Below are 18077 nucleotides of genomic sequence, written 5' to 3'. Positions count from 1 at the left end.
TAAGAGCTGCGGTCACTAGTTTAGAATGTGGGGATCGATGCCTGCTGAATGTGCTGGTGTGGCATGGACACCTAGGCCCCCCAAGTACCTTGGAGTCTGTGCCTATACGAATAGTGCGCCTTACTGGAAAGACCGTGTGCCGATTCTTTAGCGCTACGCTTAGACCCTCATCCCTCATGGTCTCTCTAGTTTTGGCAGGGCGACCTCCTGCAATCTGTTTCTAACCACTAAAATTTACTATGTACTTCAAAACATTCACTGCGCAAGACTTTGTATCCAGCATTTCCACAGAGTGTTCGCTACTTTTGTGTGGGATTCATCTTTTGAATCAATGAGGCGTGATAACCTTTTCCGGCCTGTACGTGCCGGCGGCCTTGGTCTAGTCCACCTGATTGTTCGGCAGATTGTTTCGCGTTTCATGTTTTTCCGTGACGTTTCCCATCCGATAGTAGGTGCAATTTTGCAAGTTAATCTAGTTCATGTTTTACTGAATCTTATTTCGGCTTCTAACGTTTCTGATCGTCCGTGCTTATGGGGTGTAATGTATGAGGTGTATTTATCTCCTTGATTCCAACTTGTTCGTTTCTCCTCAGAGTTCCTGTTTTCTGTATTGCGGAAGCGTTTGTACAAAGATTTAATTTCCATGCTCTTTCCTCCACCCATGTACCGTTCTGTGTATTTTGGTTTACCGGGACATGATGTACTCAAAAGAGTGCGCAAAGTGCCGCTCTCGCTATGTACGAAGACTTTCTTTTATAAGTTATACTGGGACCCTGCCGGTTAAAACGTGGTTAGGGAAAAAGGTCATTTTTGTATCTACAATAAATTCCCGCCTTTGTGATTTTCCAGAAACCACGAAGCACTGTTTCATCGATTGTAAAGATGGAATATTGTTCTCGGGTATTTTGCAATGGACGTTGAAAAAACGACTTGATTTGACACCGCATTCTCTACATCATCTCACTGCATTGCCATTTGTTGATAAGCCTTTAGACATGTTCTTTCTACCTGGGTTAGACAGCCTCTGGAAAACGCGCATGATGGACAGACATTGTGAATCTTTTCTTTCTACAAAGGCCACTCCTGTAGGATGATTGTTCATTTTAGGGAATTGCATGCACAGGCTGACTTTGAACCGGATGTGGCACTCACTCTTAGTGATGTGCTCTACATTGCCTCTTGTTTAAAGTTTTGTTGACTTGGCGTATCCTATTGCGCATCGTGTTGATTTGAGGCTCTTTTCTTAATCATTTGTACACGTAGTCCATGTGCATAGTGGAATAAATACCATGCTGAAAAAAAAAAAAAAAGAGAAACCTGGGCGTGGCGCAGTTTGTTAAAACGCTCGGCTGGGGATCCGAGGGATGCAGGTTCGATTCTCGCTGCAGACAGGATTTTTATTTTTCTGATGATGTCGTCAGGATGATTGGCAAGGGGATTCTCGCGGAATCTCGCGAAGAAGTGGGACACTTTTAGTTGACGAATGGACGGATACGCTGCCCAGCCCTGAGCCATTAAAGGTTTTCGCCTCAAAAAGCAGTGAACAAGCTTCTTTTTTTTAACGACGTCTTATGTTCTTCTGAAACCAATCTACTGGCGTACAAGGATCTTACCCGACCAGAGTACGCGAACATCGTTTGTTTCCGCCACGTTTAATACGACAAAGTTATGTTCGAGTCAGCGCAACGAAAAGTGGCACAAGGCGTACAAGGCTCTGATCCGAGCTGTCTAAAAACATCGTTTGGTTCCGGTACGTTCAAAAAGGCAGTTATAGACATCATTGTACCGAACAGTGGTTCGTTTTATCTACAGTAAGTACCAGCGCGCAGACTTCCGAACAAAGCTGCTTATCCGAGCAGACCTAGCTCTTCTAACAGTTCTAATGTGGACTGACAGTATTGTCTCATAATAATAATATAACCCACGTATCATAGCACAACAAACCACGCGAAGCACCGTATTTGCCAAAAGTAAGCATGGAAGCTCCATAGTTTACTTCGTAGTGGCCAGAGTCACTTATCCCTATACCTCAAGGTCTAAATCCCTGTGAAGTATATAGGGAGCGCTCTTACCTTCCCCTTCCAAGACCTTCTGATCTGGAGCGATTCCGCGAAACGTTGACAACAAACCCATGCAGCTTATTTATTTTTGGCATGATACACAGGCTTCAAATGGTCATTGTTGCGTGCAGATTATTGTAAATGTAATTTAGTTGAGCGTGTCTAGCGACAGGGCAAAATGGGACCTCGCATGTCAATTGCATTTGACTGAGCTTTGACGAGGTTTCGCCGGCATTCGTCCACCTTCAAGTCGAGCCGCATGGAATGATTTTTAGATGAAAAAAAAAAAATGGCGAACGCCATCCGGCGGCTGGCAGCTGAGAAGTATAGATGTTCGTCGTCGATCTTGTCGAGCCGATATGTTCGCCGGACGCCGGACGGCTGACCGCTCGCTGGAAGCGGTCAATGAGGGTGTTTGCTCGCAGCAAAGCAGACGCGGCACTGCTTCCGGCTTCCGCCCGCCTCTTCTGACTCGCCTAGCTGGCTGGAGAGAGCACAGCGACGGAAGAAGTGCGCATCGTGTGCAACAGAGAGATTTAGAAGAGCGCATGCGCGATACACTGAATGCAAGCATTTTTGGGGCATCCGCACTCGCAGGCAGACGCAAGTGCGGCGATAATTCGAGTAGCAACAGGGTCATGCGGAAGTTTACGAAGTGAACAATTGTAAAGCGGCAGCAGAAAACTTGGCGGCGCCGTTGATGAGTAGAAAAAAATCGTATTGGTCGCAAAGCTTTGACGTCACACGTGCAGCGGGACAACTGAAAAGGAACCTAAACATTGCATAAATTATGACTACAGGGTTCCAGCGTGGCTCATACCTCATTATAACACGTAAGTATGTAAAGTAATTGAACTGCGCTGAAAAAAAAATTCTAATTGGGAAGAGATACGAATTGCACCCGGACCCTTCGACCTGGGGTCGTCAGACACGCTACCTGCAGACCACGCATACATGTTCGTGTGGCTTCATTAAAGCGGGGCTACCTAGCCATGTCGAGTATTCTTTCACATATTGCGGTAGCTTACAAATGTATGCTAATGAGCACGTGTAATATTAAAGAGGCATAAATTAAGGGATTAGTGGTTAAGCGAGTAGTAAATTGTATATACTGTGAGGGGTGAATGCCAACGTTTCAAGATGGAGTCTATCTAAGAACTTTAGTGACTACGCCAACGAGGATCCACGAAAATAGCCACTGGCGGCAGCCAATAACGCTGTCCGGTCGTAACCTTAAAGGCAAAGATTAAGTCCCTCCGAAACTTTCTGCCGACTAACCAGCGTCTCTTGTTAGGCCTGGAAGCTGACGAACTGGAAAACGAAACAAAAGACACAGCAAATTTATTACTCGTGATGCAAGCAAGATAAGACGAAACGAAAACGATATGAGCCATTTGGAGCCAGTGGCCCGAAAAGCGCAGCAAAACGACGAATTCACTCCGAAGCGAGGGTTGTGTGAAGGGCATATCGCGTTCAAGCGCGTCGCCACGCTGGCGACACCCTTTTTTTCGTCTGGTGTGCCGCAGCTCGGCTAACAAGCCGCGTGCCGCCACGCGTGTCCCTGCAGCGCAGAGTGCTACGTCGTGCAAGCTCGTCCTACACGAGTTGGCTTTTTCAGGGGGTGCTGTGCATGACTCAGGGCTGCGCCTAGGTTTCATTACAGCTAGGTAAACATACCGAACGGCCACCTCATCTACAACCGGGTCAGGAACTTGGGCTAATTAATTGACTAAGTAATTAATTAACTACCATTAATTACTTCCTCCATTACCATGCATGAGCCCGATGCGTCATGGACAGTGCGGGCCGGACATTGTCTTTCTTATTCAGTTTTTACCGCCAACCTTAACTAATGTATGAAGCATGGCTGTGATAGTTGGACAATATTGGGTTTAGTCCTTTTTCAAAACGCCATATAAAGGATGCGTCAAGCATGGCTTTTTTTATGACAACCATGGCTGACTTTATTTTCGAAATGCCCACGCTAATGAATGTGTCAAGCATGCATGTTCATTACTGAGGTCAGTGATCGATTCACGCTGAAAGCGGAGGTTTGAGCCACGCATGAAACGGAGAAAGGGGCGAGAAGGGTGGGAGAGGGGGGGGGGTGCGGCTTCTTGCACTACATAGAGCGTAACGGCGGAAGTCCCGCTGCATTCGGCTGCGCGTCACCTGGCTGGTGAGATGCCAAGCTATAGCCAAGTAGCGGGCGCCGGGGCTTTATCGCCATTTGAGAGTACACGAAAACCCCAAGTCAAGCAACTCAGGCGGCGGCCAAGAACAAAAGGCAAGACACTCTCTTGTTCCACCATCGAGAGAATGCATGGTGCAGAGGGAGAGAAAAGAAAAGGAAAGGGGACAGGGGGCTAGAGAGGCAAAACCAAGCGTACAAAAAAGCAAGAGAAGTGATGGGAGCCGCAGAGGAAACGGCGGGCGGGAGCGATGCGTCTCATTAAAAATGCATAGAGGCTGCGTTCCTCTAGCGGAGCCAACTTTCTTCAGGGAGATGTGCAAGGCAGCGGAGTGATACATCATGCACGAGCGCTGGAATTGAATGTAGTTCGGCGAAGCGCCATCGTTGCATCGCTGATGCACATTGCGTTCCCTGCCTAGCGTATTTTCTCGGCGGCTTTTCCCCCGCTTTGCCTTCTGGGCGTCCATTCTTGAGCTGGGCTCGTCGCATTTCTTTTTCCTTCCCCTGACCCCGCGCACTTACGGTTGCCCAGGCGTTAGCGATGCAGCCTTTTTCGTTGTTTTATAGCTTAAAGCCTCGCGTTCGGTAGTTTCTTCTCACGCTAATATCGTACGAAGTTGAGTAGACGGCAGGATAAGCCATTACACGGTAGCTTAGCCCTGGGCATTTCCCACGAGGATATTTTCTGCCGCTTACCTTTCGAAATGGTTCGAGCAGTCTCAGTTCATCGGCAGAAGCAACAAGATGGCCACCGCGGATGTAGAGCGCTCAACCACCTACATATGTGTTTTTCTTTAGATTATCACGAAAGGAACCCGTTTAAATGCTTTTACTCATTTTAAGTGTACAGGTCCGAAGGTCTTGTGTAAGAAATTTCATCACAAGAAAAAGCTGAAAGGGCAACCCCTCTGAAAGATGACATCCGAGCCACGATTTCCCCTAGTCTAGAAAAGTTGCTTGTATGTCTCTTATTTTGTCATCTTTTCTCTAGAAACAGGCGAGAGAGCGTGTGATAATGAAGTTCGAAACCAGCAACGCAGATCAGAAAAAGACAAACTAGATGACAAGCTTCACCCTATTTGTTTTCTCGTGATGACAGCTAATATTTTCTAACACTTCGCTTGCCCTATTGTATACGGTTGATGCACACTGTGTATACTCTTGAATTGAGGCTCTTCAGTGAGTGCAAGCGCGAGCTCTCCGTATGTACCTTGGACTGCCAAGATGTGGCTCTACAACAGCAACTGCTATCATCGCCAATGAACATTCAGTTTCCAGATACGTTGCTGTTGATAGACAAAACTCATTCCGCCCCTCAGTCGGGCTGCCTGTCATCACCTGTCATCATCTCGCAACTATTCCGGTAATTAGACCACGTACCGCGTTCGCCAAAGTCCTTGCTGATCATCGTGCCTGTCTTCCATCGTATATTACTTTATCTTCAAAAGAGACTACCCCCTAATTACGATTACATCAACCTCGGGTGCACCTGTCTATGTAAGGTATTACGAAAAAAAAATGTATGATTGGCTGCTTCAAAGCATATCCTGATAGAACCTCAGCACTCTAACCGCAATCACCGCATAGCTCAGATAAGTGCGCAAGTTACACAAGGTCTGCAGTTATTCCGGCAAGGTATATCTTCACCAACGTGAAGACGACCAACCAACACTACCCTTACTGGAGCGGAACTATAGCTGCCCTTCCGACTGCAGTTGAGTTCGTCAGCCAAGGACAGCTGCAAGAACGGACAAAGTTTTATAGATTCAAAAGCAGCCCTTCGTGTCTTGCAAGCCACATTTCGTCGCAGTTCGCATGAACAACTCCTATCTGGAATTCGCGAAATTTAACACGGATCAATGACCAAAGATAATGATGTTCTTTCCCAAAGGCTGCTAACGCACTGCAGCATCACATGAAACCACCGCTAGACGAGGCTGCCCGATCTTCCAACAACGACGGACTTCAAGTGAATATTCCTTTACCGAGTTGGCGCAGCAGCTCGCATTTGCTGTGTGGAACACAGTTGAGGTTCTAAACCGCATTCTCAGTACTCTGGATCCTGTACTGCGCCTTCGTCTTCCATATAAGTTATACGATGCGAAGCAACCTTGCTGTGCCGTGTCTAGCTTGATGTTGCTCTTACTAATAGCGACTCCGAATTTGGATGGCCGACAGACGGGCTAGTAAAACATGCGGCTACGAGGGAGCAATCGTGCATCTAATGTGTAAGTGCCATGCTTTCGCGACCGAAAGACGTGCGTTGTGTTGGGCTCTGGGTCGATTGACCTTCGCCCTCTGACAGAGGGTAAGATCGTCGGAATCCCTGCAGACACGGTGGCCATGATGCTCTTCGCGGTCCGCAACCACCACCTATCCTCCCACCGGCTTCTCCTGGTCGACCTGATGGAGACCAACCTCGGCACCCTCCTCTAGACCTGCACATGGCCGTCTGGATCATGCTCAAAACGACGACAGGCGTGCAGGGTAGCCAACTGGACACCCGTCTGGTTAATCTCCCTGCCTTCAATCCTATTTCGCGCAAATATATCAAGGTCTCCCTCCCCACGTCGGCCATCCCCTTCAACAACAGGTGACTTCCCGCGAGCACCGCCTGGTCGCTCGCCAAGCACCCGCCGAGAAAACTGAGTAGAGCAAACTCCGGGGGCGGGGCCGCTAAATGTCAGCACAAAGAAGTCCCCCCAATTAGAACAGATATGGATTTTGGAGCAGAAACGACAGAATTTGGTTCACGAGACCGGCTATCGCTGGAGATCCCTGTGTGCATCGATAGTCATTATGTCAGCGCTTTAGTGGATACCGGAGCAGACTTTTCGATTTTGAGTGGAAAACTGGCAGCGCATCTTAGGAAGGTTGTGACACCATGGTGTAGCACGCAGATACGCACGGCTGGGGGGCATATAATTACTCCTATTGAACAGTGCACGTCTAGAATCCAGGTTCGTACGTCAACGTTTTGTTGTCAGCTGCGTCGTTCTCCGAGAATGTTCTCGTGATTTGATTCTCGGTGTGGATTTCTGTGAGAATATGGCGCCATCATCGATCTCCGACAGCGAACGGTCTCGTTCTCAACGGAGAAAGCGGATGCCAGCCCAACCGACGGCCAGCGTACATGCGCCCTGCGAGCTTCAACCGAAAGTGTTTCAGTGCCTGCCCGCTCCAGCGTGTTTGTGAGTGTTGTGTGTGACGGGCTACGTGACGGCCGATAATAGCTGAAGGTAACCGTTCGCTTTTATTTTCTCAAGGCATCTGTGCAGCTCGAAGCTTAATTATTCTCAGCAATGGTTACTCTGAGCTTCCTGTCACGAACTTCACGAATGGATCTCGCCACCTCTATCGCTCTACTGCCATCGCGTTCGCCGAACTGTTAAACGAAGCTTCCGAATGCTTTGCGTCTAACATTATTAATACTCCTGGTATTCTAGACCGCATCGATGTTAGCAGTGATATTTCTGCCTGTCAACAACGCGACCTGCGTGCCTTACTGCTGGAGTACGCCCCGTGCTTTGCCTCATCATCGAAAGTCCGGCAAACTTCTATCACCAAGCATCGCATCTTAACGTCTGACGATGCCCGACCTATTCGAAAGCAGCCCTACCGCATTTCGGCCAAATAACGCGAGGCAATTCGGACACAAGTCCAGGAAATGCTTAATGATGATTTTATTCATCCGTCTAAAAGCCTGTGGTCGTCGTCAGTCGTGTTGGTTAAGAAAAAGGATGGCATGCTGCGTTTTCGTGTTGATTACAGGAAACTGAATGACATCACGAAAAAAAAAAAAATGTATATCCATTCCCCCGTATCGACGATTCGCTCGACCGACTTCGCAGCGACAAGTTATTTTCCTCCATCGATTTAAAAAGTGGTTATTGGCAGATAGAAGTTGATGAGCGCGATCGGGAAAAGACTGCCTTTGTCACACCCGATGGTTTATATGAATTAGTACTGCCTTTCGGTCTGTGGTCAGCGCCAGCGACGTTCCAGAGAATGTAGGACACCGTACTTGATGGTCTTAAATGACAAACCTGTTTGGTTTACTTGGATGACGTCATCGTGTCTTCAGAAACGTTTGACCAACATCTTAAACGGCTGCGAACGGTATTGGACGCTCTTCGCTCGGCCGATTTGACACTCAAACCGGAAAAATGTCACTTTGGATATCAGGAGCTGAAATTTCTCGGTCATGTGGTTAGCGCTGATGGTGTCCGGCCTGATCCTGACAAAACAGCTGCTGTAGCCAACTTCCCCATTCCTACCACGAAGAAAGCAGTCCGACGTTCCTTGGGCCTGTGCGCATACTATCGCCGTTTCATTGCTGATTTTGCTAAGATTGCAGAGCCCTTGACGCGTCTGACACGTGATGACGTCCCGTATGTCTAGTCTTCCGAGCAGCAGGAGGCATTCACCGAGCTGCGCCAACGGCTGCACAACCCTCCCGTTCTTGCACACTTTGATGAGGACGCCGCCACCAAAATTCACACCGATGCCAGCAACGTCGGTCTGGGTGCTGTTCTGCTCCAGCATCAGCAAGGCGAGGAAAAAGTGATCGCTTATGCTAGCCGCACCCTTTTTCGGGCAGAATCAAACTATTCAACTTCTGAAAAGGAGTGTCTCGCCGTCGTTTGGGCCACAATGAAATTCCGGCCTTATTTCTACGGCCGTAAATTTAAAGTTGTGACAGACCATCATGCTTTGTGTTGGCTGGCTAGTCTCCGAGACCCATCAGGACGTCTTGCACGGTGGAGTCTTCGTATGAAGAAATTTGATTACTCTATCGTTTATAAATATGGATGTAAACACGAAGATACTGACACACTGTCTCGATCACCCGTGGAGTTGGCCCATGACAGTACGGACGAAGCTAGACGCCCATTTTCTTGGCATTATCAGTTCCTCTGATTTAAAGGCCCGGCAACGGGCTGATCCAGACCTCAAAATTGCGATCGATTATCTGGAGGGTTTCGATTCTACAGTATCTCAACTGTTTGCTAAGAACTTGTCATCCTTCTGTACGCGCGACGGAATCCTCTACAAGAAAAGCGCCGGCAACAGTGACCGAGCCCATCTTCTGGTCATCCCTGCAGTTCTCCGCGACGAAATTCTTCATGCTTGCCATGATGGACTCACCGCTGCACACTTGGGCTTTGCACGCACCCTTACCAGAGTGCACCAGGCGTACTACTGGCCCAAACGTGCCGCCACCGTTCATCAATGTGTTAGCGGTTGCCGCCAGTGCCAGCGACGCAAGACACCGCCATTGAAGCCAGCCAAATTGGTATGGACTTTCTCGGCCCTTTTCCTCTATGATCAGCTGGCAATAAGTGGATTATCGTGGCTGCAGATTATCTGACACGTTACGCGGAAACTATAGCGATGCCACGTGCAACATCCTCCGAAGTGGCACAATGTTTCATGACGCAGATTGTCCTCCGCCATGGCGCCCCTTCATACGTCATCACTGATCGTGGCAAGGCATTTACAGCGCGTCTTCTTAAAGAAGTTTTCCAACTAAGCCAGACATATCACCGAAAGACTACTGCCTACCATCCTCAGTCTAATGGCCTTCAGTTCAGTTCAGTTTAGTCATTCAGTCGTGTCCGACTCTTCGTGACCCTATGGACCATGTCACGCCACGCTTTCCGGTCTCTCACTATCTTCCTAATATCACATAACTTCATCTGCAGTGCCTCGAGGATGCCATCTAACCAACGCGTTCGCTGCCTACCCCTTCTCCGGCGACCCTCAACCTTTCCCAACATCAAATCTTTCTCCAGCGACTCCTCTCTTCTCATCAGATGACCAAAGTAGCTGAGCTTTAACTTTAAAATTTGACCCTCCAATGAGCAGTCAGTGTTTATGGTCGACAATATCGACTGATTTGATCTTCTGGCAGTCCAAGGAACTCTCAAGAGTCTTCGCCAGCACCACAATTCAAACGCGTCAATTCTTCGGCGGTCAGCCTTTTTCACAGTCCAACTCTCGCATCCATACATCACAACTGGAAAGACCATAGCACGAGTTATACGGATCTTGGTTGGCAGACTAATGTCTCTGCTCTTTACTAGGCGGTCAAGGCTAACCACTGCTCTCTTTCCCAGAAGCAGGCGTCTCCTAATTTCATGGCTGCAGTCTCCTTCCGAGGTAATCTTGGAGCCCAAGAAGAGAAAATCTGTCACAGCTTCCACTTCTTGTCCATTGATGCTCCAGGACTTGATAGGGCAAAACGCCATGATCTTTTTCTTTTTAATGTTCAGTTTAAGCCCAAACTTCTCACTCTCTTCTTGTACGCGGATCAGAAGTCTCTTGAGTTCCACTTCACTTTCTGCCATTAAAATGGTATCATCCGCATATCTAAGGTTGTTGATACGTTTTCCAGCAATCTTCACTCCAGCTGAAGACTCGTCCAGACCGGCCTTCCTCATGATGCACTCTGCATATAGGTTAAATAGGCAGGGCGACAGTATGCAGCCTTGCCTCACTCATTTCTCGATCGGAAACCAATCAGTAAGACCATGCCCAGTTCTGACTGTGGCCTCTTGCCCTTCATACACGTTCCTGAGGAGACAAATGAGGTGAATTGGAACTCCCATCTCTTGGAGAGCTTGCCACAATCTGCTGTGATCTACACAGTCAAACGCTTTTGCATAATCAATAAAGCAGAAGTAGATGGGTTTCTGGAACTCTCTTGCTTTTTCCATGATCCAGCGAAGGTTAACAATTTGGTCTCTAGTTCCTCTGCCCTTGCGAAACCCAGCTTGCACGTCCGGAAGCTCCCGATCCACATACTGCTGCAGCCTACCTTGGAGGATTTTCAACATCACCTTGCTAGCATGCGAAATAAGCGCGATCGTGCGGTAGTTGGAACAATCTTTGGCACTGCCTTTCTTTGGAGTGGGGATATAAACTGACCTCCTCCAATCCTGTGGCCACTGCAGGGTTGTCCAAATCTTCTGACATAATGTATGCAGAATGTTAACAGCGTCATGGTTGATGTTTTGAAGCAACTCAGCTGGAATACCATCAATTCCGCTAGCTTTGTTCTTAGCAAGGCTGGCTAAGGCCCATTCAACTTCACTCTTCAGGATGCCCGGCTCGAGATCAGTAATCACAACCGTCTTATGTTGGGTTTGCACATTCGGGTCCTTCTTGTACAGTTCTTCTGTGTATTCCTGCCACCTCTTCTATATCTCTGAGGCTTCAGTGAGGTCCTTGCCTTGTTTGTCCTTTATCACGCCCAGCTTAGCACAGAAGCTTCCTTTGATATCTTTGATTGTCTTATACAGAGCTCCAGTGTTCCTTAATTGGCTGTTGTCCTCAACTGCTTGGCACTGTATGTTCAGGAAGGCATTCTTATCTCTCCTTGCTATTTTCTGAAAATCCGCATTGAGAACCTTGTATCTTTCTCTTTCCCCCATAACTTTTGCCATCCTCCTTTCCTCAGCTATTTGCAAAGCCTCTTCAGATAACCAGTTTGCTTTCTTGCATTTCTTTTGCTTTGGAACTACCTTAGTAGCAACTTCTTGTATTATATCACGATCATCAGTCCACATCTCTTCGGGCTCTCTGTCTTCCAGATCTAATTCTTGAAATCGATTCCTCACTTCCACAGCATATTCTAATGGAATTTGATCCAGATCATACCTGAAAGTCCTTCTAGTTTTCTGCGTTTTCCTCAATCGAAGCTTAATTTTGGCAACAAGAAGCTGATGATCGGTGCCACAATCGGCCCCAGGCCTTGTTTTTACTGCTTGTATAGTGCTTCTTCATCTCTGCCGGCAAAGAATATAATCGATCTGATTCCTGTACAGACCGTCCGGTGAAGTCCATGTGTACAGGCGCCTCTTGGGCTGTTGAAAATGAGTATTCGCTATGGTCAGGTTGTTTTCTTGACAAAACTCTACTAGCCTCTGCCCAGCTTCATTTGGCTCGCCAAGACCGAACTTGCCTATAATTCCGGATATTTCTTCACTCCCGACCTTAGCATTCCAGTCTCCTATGAGAAAAACGACGTCTGATGATGGGGTGTGGTCTAAAAGGCATTGTAGGTCCGCATAAAATCTCTCAACGTCAGCTTCTTCAGCAGCAGTGGTCGGTGCATATACTTGGATAGCTGTTATGTTGAAAGGGTGACCTTGGATCCGAAGTGAAATCATTCGGTCGTTTTTGGGGTTGTACCCTAGCACTGCTTTGCCCATTCTTCTGTTTACTATGAGAGCGACCCCATTCCTTCTCTTGGATTCGTGCCCACAAAAAAAGACATAATGGTCGCCGTAGTTAAATTGTCCCATTCCGGTCCACTTGAGCTCGCTGATACCCAAGATATCAATGTTCAATCTGTCCATTTCTCGCTTGACAACATCCAGTTTACCTTGCGTCATAGATCTTACATTCCATGTTGCTATGTGATATATCTCCTTGCAACATCGGACTTTCCGGTCGCTTCCCGACACATCCACAACTGAGCGTCCTTTTGGCTTTAGCCCAGCCGCTTCATTCGTCCTGGAGCTACTAGGAATCGCCCTTTGTTCATCCCCATTAACATGTGGGACGCCATCCAACCTGGGGGGCTCATCTTCCGGCGCCATATCTTTAATGGTATTGTGACTGGCCATAGGGTTTTCTTGGCAGGAAATACTGGAGTGGGTTGCCATTACCTTCTCCAGTGAATCACACTTTGTCAGAACTCTCTGCCGTGACCTGTCTATCTTGGGTGGCCCTACACAGCAGAGCTCACGACTTCATCGAGTTTCGCAAGCCCCTCCGCCACGACAAGGCAGTGATCCATGAAGGGGCTAATGGCCTTACCGAGCGACTAAACAAAACAATAGCGGACATGCTCGCCATGTACGTAGATGTGCGGCATAAAACATGGGACGAGATATTGCCTTATGCCCAATTTGCATATAACACGGCCGTCCAAGAAACAACTCGATTCCCTCCGTTTCGCCTAGTATACGGGCGTGATGTACAGACCATGCCCGACACTATGCTGCCATGTGCGGCTGACGACCAGCTGCTTACCGCTGACGCAGAAGAATTCGCCAACTAAGCCGAGGAAGCTCGTCAACTCGCCCATAATCACATTACAAAACAGCAAGCAACAGATGCACGCCGATACAACGACCGACATCGCTACATCGTGATCCAGCCTGGTGACAAAGTCTGAGTGTGGACATCTGTCCGGCGTCCAGGCCTGTCATATAAACTTCTCAATCGTTACTTTGGACTCAACAGAGTGTTGCGTCGCCTATCAGAAGTTACTTATGACGTTATTCCAGACGGAACTGTACCGAGTTCTAGTCGTCAGTGCTCGTCTGACCTGGTGCATGTGCTTCGCATGAAGTCTTATTTCACCCGCTGAAAGTCGTATTTACCATCCGGATCAGTTTTTTCTGTGAGCTTGCGATTTTTTGTTTTCGAGGGGGGAACAATGCCACCTGGGGGTTTGAGGTAGCGCTTGAAAGACGCAGAAGTTGTAGACTCTCGTGCGCTTCGGCTAGCTAGGACTGTGGACTCTTGACTCTGTGTTACCGTTTCCCGTGAACCCCTGTCTTGACTGTGTGTCTGCCCTGTTACCGCTTCCCATAAATCCCTGTCTTCGTGATAATATATATATATATATATATATATATAATTGTGCAAACGATATTGCATGTAGTGAAATTCATGTTCAATCCGAAAATGCTTGAGTGAGTGGGGTTAAAGTATTTCGCCATAGAAAGCTTTTTTTTTTAATCTATCATTTCTATTGAATCAATTAAAAGCTTTTTTTTTTTTTCTTTTCAGCCATAGCTTCACCTTTACTTCTTCGCAGTCGCATAGATACTGTACGAAGCAGAGTGACGACACAGAAATTTGAGGAAATAACAGAACCTGGCGCAGATAAAAACAACACAAGGTGACATAGCAGTGATGCATGCTAGTACAAAATAAAAATTAGATTAAAAGGAGTTTGCGTAATGGAAACTGAATATTTAATTTTGCGGGTCACATATAACCACAAAGAGCTGAAAACAAGCATGTTTCGTCCCGCGGATACAGCAATAAAGAAAAGCGATATAATTTGGTTGACGCAAAGCGAAGCGTTCCGGAAGTCGAATGCAGGGTAGGACGCTCACCTTCCTAAGCGGCGTGCCCCAGAAGTCGTTGAAGAAGAGGTTGGCGACAGGCGTGCTGGGTCTGAGGTCCCTGTTGGCTTTGACCGCCGCCAGGTCGTCGAACACGAGCCCTACGCCCAGCGACGAGGCGTACGCCGAGCAGGCGGCCGCGGCCACGAGGACTGCGTGTGCGGCCCGTGGAGACCGGCCGCCGCGTCCACAGGGGCTCCAGGCGCCGGGCTGCCGCCGCTTGCACCAGGGCTGCAGCATGCCGGCCACGACTCCGACCGTCTGGGAAAACAAACGTGTGCATACTGTGCTGCAGTCGTGGTCTCCTCGGCGGCACCCCTCAGAGCACAGCCCCTCCAAGCAATTTCAGTACTACAAGCCGCCCGGAATATTCGATCCAGGGCCTCAAGCTGCACTTGGATCAGAAGGGCAAACACAATCGCCGTGCAGTGAGATGATAGGGGCGCTAAAGGCTTGTGGCTCTGCCTTGTATAGCTTGTTGAATTTGTGGGTTCGGACGCATACCAGACCCTCCGGACGATTTGGCTTTATCTTCGAGGTCCAGTAATGGACTTGGTATTATAGGAGCAAAAACCTCAAAAGAGAAGATTTGACCTAATATTTCGCATCCCATGGGACAAAAAAAAGAAAAAGTGTCAGTGATAACGGTAGACCCTCCCTCATTCCTCTTCCTTAGTTTAATTTAAGAATGACATCTTTAATGTTGGTTAAAAGCCGCAGCTTAAGCTGCAGGCTGCAGGATGCGAGGGGCCGGAAATAAATGTAAGTAAATTATTGAAGAACAAAGCGATTGCGACATTTTGTGAGGCTGCCAGGTACGCCAAATCTCGAACAACAAAACATTCACCACTACTGATGTTACAGCCAGTTACATGATGAAATTTCGCCTAAAAAGCAGCAGTCGTCTCTTGGTGTGATACTCGAGTAATTGCTTGTCTCAGTCATTGTTTCAAATGGGTATCATTCTAAGTTAGATGTATGATACTGCTCTGATCTGGAAACACAGATTGAAATGCTGTCCTTCAAATCTTCCCTATCACCGGCGGGTTTCCCCATGACCTGGTGCTGCGCTTATCTTGCATGGATTGCTTGGCGAATGGGCCTTGGCCCCACCTTCACTGAAATAAAAATATTTCATGGAATATCCCTTTTCGGTAAGATCTGTCTTTACGCCGGTAAAATTCATCATCAGGATCAAACCTTTCTACCCGGAAAAGGTGAAATTCTGGCCGTATCGTTCTTCAAAAAGTGACAAAAAAATAATAAAACCAGCTAGGGTGGCATTGTCACTATTTACATTTGAAATTTGGCAGACGAGCGTCTACATTAGATCAGTTATTCAGCAGAACTCGCCTGTTTAAGGCTAAGGTCGCGTTAATGGCCAATCCTACCTATTCACTCTCTGAATAACCTGAATCATTACAAACTATTTCTGGCAAGTTAAACGGAATTGAATTGTGTTTCAGCGACGCGACAACCAGGCTTCGGAAATTGAATCTGTATATAGTTACTTTTTCCTGTATTTAATAACGAAGCAATTAAGCATCGTTGTCAGACGAGAGCAGTGCATAATGCAGCTCTTTTTCCAACATCTTTGCATCCTTGTTTGTTCTGCTCAAATCCAACTCGCTCGTCCACTTGGTCTATGTCACACTGGGTATATTTTTAAGTATAAAAATAGCACCTTTGAAAAAGGCTCGCGGCTTGCCGTAAACGAGTACTCTCCACGTCCAATGTGAAAGAAAATATCTGTTAGAATTCACCGCATTTAAAAACTCCTTTCTGGGTAATTTTAAATAATCTACGGATGACTTTGCGAGACTCTAATCTGCACGGAGCCCCACGCAGGTGTGCGGCGCCAAAAGGGGCGTTTAAGCACCCTATGCTCAGGTTTTTTAACTAAAACTATTACCGGAAATGCTTTCTTAGATTAAAGCTCTCGCCGTCAGGAAGCAGAGGAGAGCCCCCGGGAATGAAAGCCATGTTCGGCAGGTTGAGATAATATTAAAAACGCAGCAAGCCACAAAGCCCGCCAAAGACTGCAGCGAACCCGCGAATAAATTAAGGCACAAGGTAAGGTCGAGACAATTCGCACTTGACAGCAGGGAGATGTTCTGAATTCGACCTGGAAAACGCGTGAGCCCGTCATCAAAGAAGTTTCAGCGTGGGAAAAGTGTCACTGTGGTTGCTTTGGGGCGTAGATAAATGGCGCATTGTCGACGCGTGACTGCTCTTTCGCAGATTTTTCTGGCCGCCGAATAATCATCTGCAAGGCGCCCAGTGGTTCAAACTTGTGCAGGATGGGCAGAACTTTCCTTCCTTTCTAAGGCAGAGCCTGGGATTGCCAGCGGTACTTACGAGACCTTGCATACACGCCCTATCAGCAAACACGGTTATGTAAGAATTAAAAAAAAAAAATTCTAGTAATTTGCTTTTCTGAAGTTTTCATAGAGTATTACAAGCAAGGCAGTGAGAAAAAGACACAGACCAAGGGGCTGTCCGTTAGGCTGGCTGTAGCCTCAAAGAACCCTACGAATCGGTCAGAAGCCCCGCCTCACAATTTGGTAACGCTAGTACAGGCACAAAACCCCTTATTATCCTTCTGAAATGTTCCATCTACAGCATCGTCCGTAAAACACGCCGAAGTGGCCCTCCACAACAACCGTAATTTTTTTCTTCTGTTCTTCATATTGAGCAGGAGAGAAACCTTCGTGACCTGCGCTGAGCTTAAGAACCATCACTTTTTGAGTCACAGTTAGAAAAACGGCTTGCAGCGTAATCTGCTTCACGTACCTTCCAAAAATGGGGCGCCAGTGATTAGGGAAACAAAGTATTCACAGTGAAAACCAAAATATTCGAAAAGAAAAAACAAGGCATTAATGTTTAGATAACCTCGCCTTTTCGATAGCGTTACCGGAAACGGCATCCACGGAACCAGAGGCAGAAGGCCTCATGAGCTCTTTTAATGACTGTTTTAATGACCGCGTGAAATTTTCATAAACTTTCCGAGTCTTAATTGAACGCTAATCTTACAATTTACGAAAGGAAAAAAAAAAAAGAACAACCTCCCGCATACAGCAAGGGCGGTGAGGGAATTGCACCAGTCGCGGCCCATCCGGGAGCGCCGAAGAGCGCCTGCCACGCCCCTACTGCGGGATGATGGACAACATGCCCGATAAAAATGAGCGCCGTGGAAAGGAACTATCTATACTCAATCTCGTAAGTTCCTTGCAGCACTGCGAAAGGTAGAGACCAGGAGAGAGGGTTAAATGCGCCCTTCTGCTCCTCGTCGTCTGGCCGTGTCGTTTACATAGATGCGTTGTTGGACAAGAGTAATAGACGCTGTCTACGTACCGAGCACGGAAGGAATATAGTGCGGGATGTTGCGCTTTTTGTCACAGCCAGACTTTTAGCCCAACGCACGCAAATAAGTGGTAATTTCTGATAATATTGAGCCGAGGGGAGACATTTAGTTTTCAAAAGCGGAATCCATTTTTGTCAAGAGAAAAAGAAGCGACATTAATTTTCCGGTCTAGGAATGGCAAAATCATCGCTCAGAATTTAAAACGAAAATGCCGAAAATTTATAGATTTCGGTGTGGGTGAGATGAGGTACAATGAAAGCCCGATTCCTCATCTATATGACCAGTGAACGTATCCCGTAACAAGAGTGAAT

General features: G+C 47.4%; 1 protein-coding gene and 1 pseudogene across 4 annotated transcripts in view; one reads left to right on the top strand and one right to left on the bottom strand.

The window, feature by feature from the left end:
- The window catches only part of LOC146205895 (protein O-mannosyl-transferase Tmtc3-like), a 431454-nt gene that overhangs the window by 103521 nt on the left and 309856 nt on the right, over window positions 1-18077 (bottom strand). For all 4 annotated transcript variants that reach the window (XM_084590561.1, XM_084590560.1, XM_084590562.1 and 1 more), the window contains one exon: window positions 14394-14663. In XM_084590561.1, coding sequence (XP_084446687.1) covers window positions 14394-14642 — 249 coding nt within the window. In that variant the 5' untranslated portion in view covers window positions 14643-14663. The remainder of the gene's footprint in view (window positions 1-14393; window positions 14664-18077) is intronic.
- LOC146205897 (uncharacterized) lies at window positions 332-1094 on the top strand (annotated as a pseudogene).

Source organism: Amblyomma maculatum, chromosome 1, assembly GCF_055883805.1.
Source record: "Amblyomma maculatum isolate TAMU_Amacu chromosome 1, ASM5588380v1, whole genome shotgun sequence".
NCBI classification, from domain to species: Eukaryota; Metazoa; Arthropoda; class Arachnida; order Ixodida; family Ixodidae; genus Amblyomma; species Amblyomma maculatum.
Note: the sequence above shows the minus strand (reverse complement) of the source record. Positions and strands in the feature narration are given on the sequence as shown.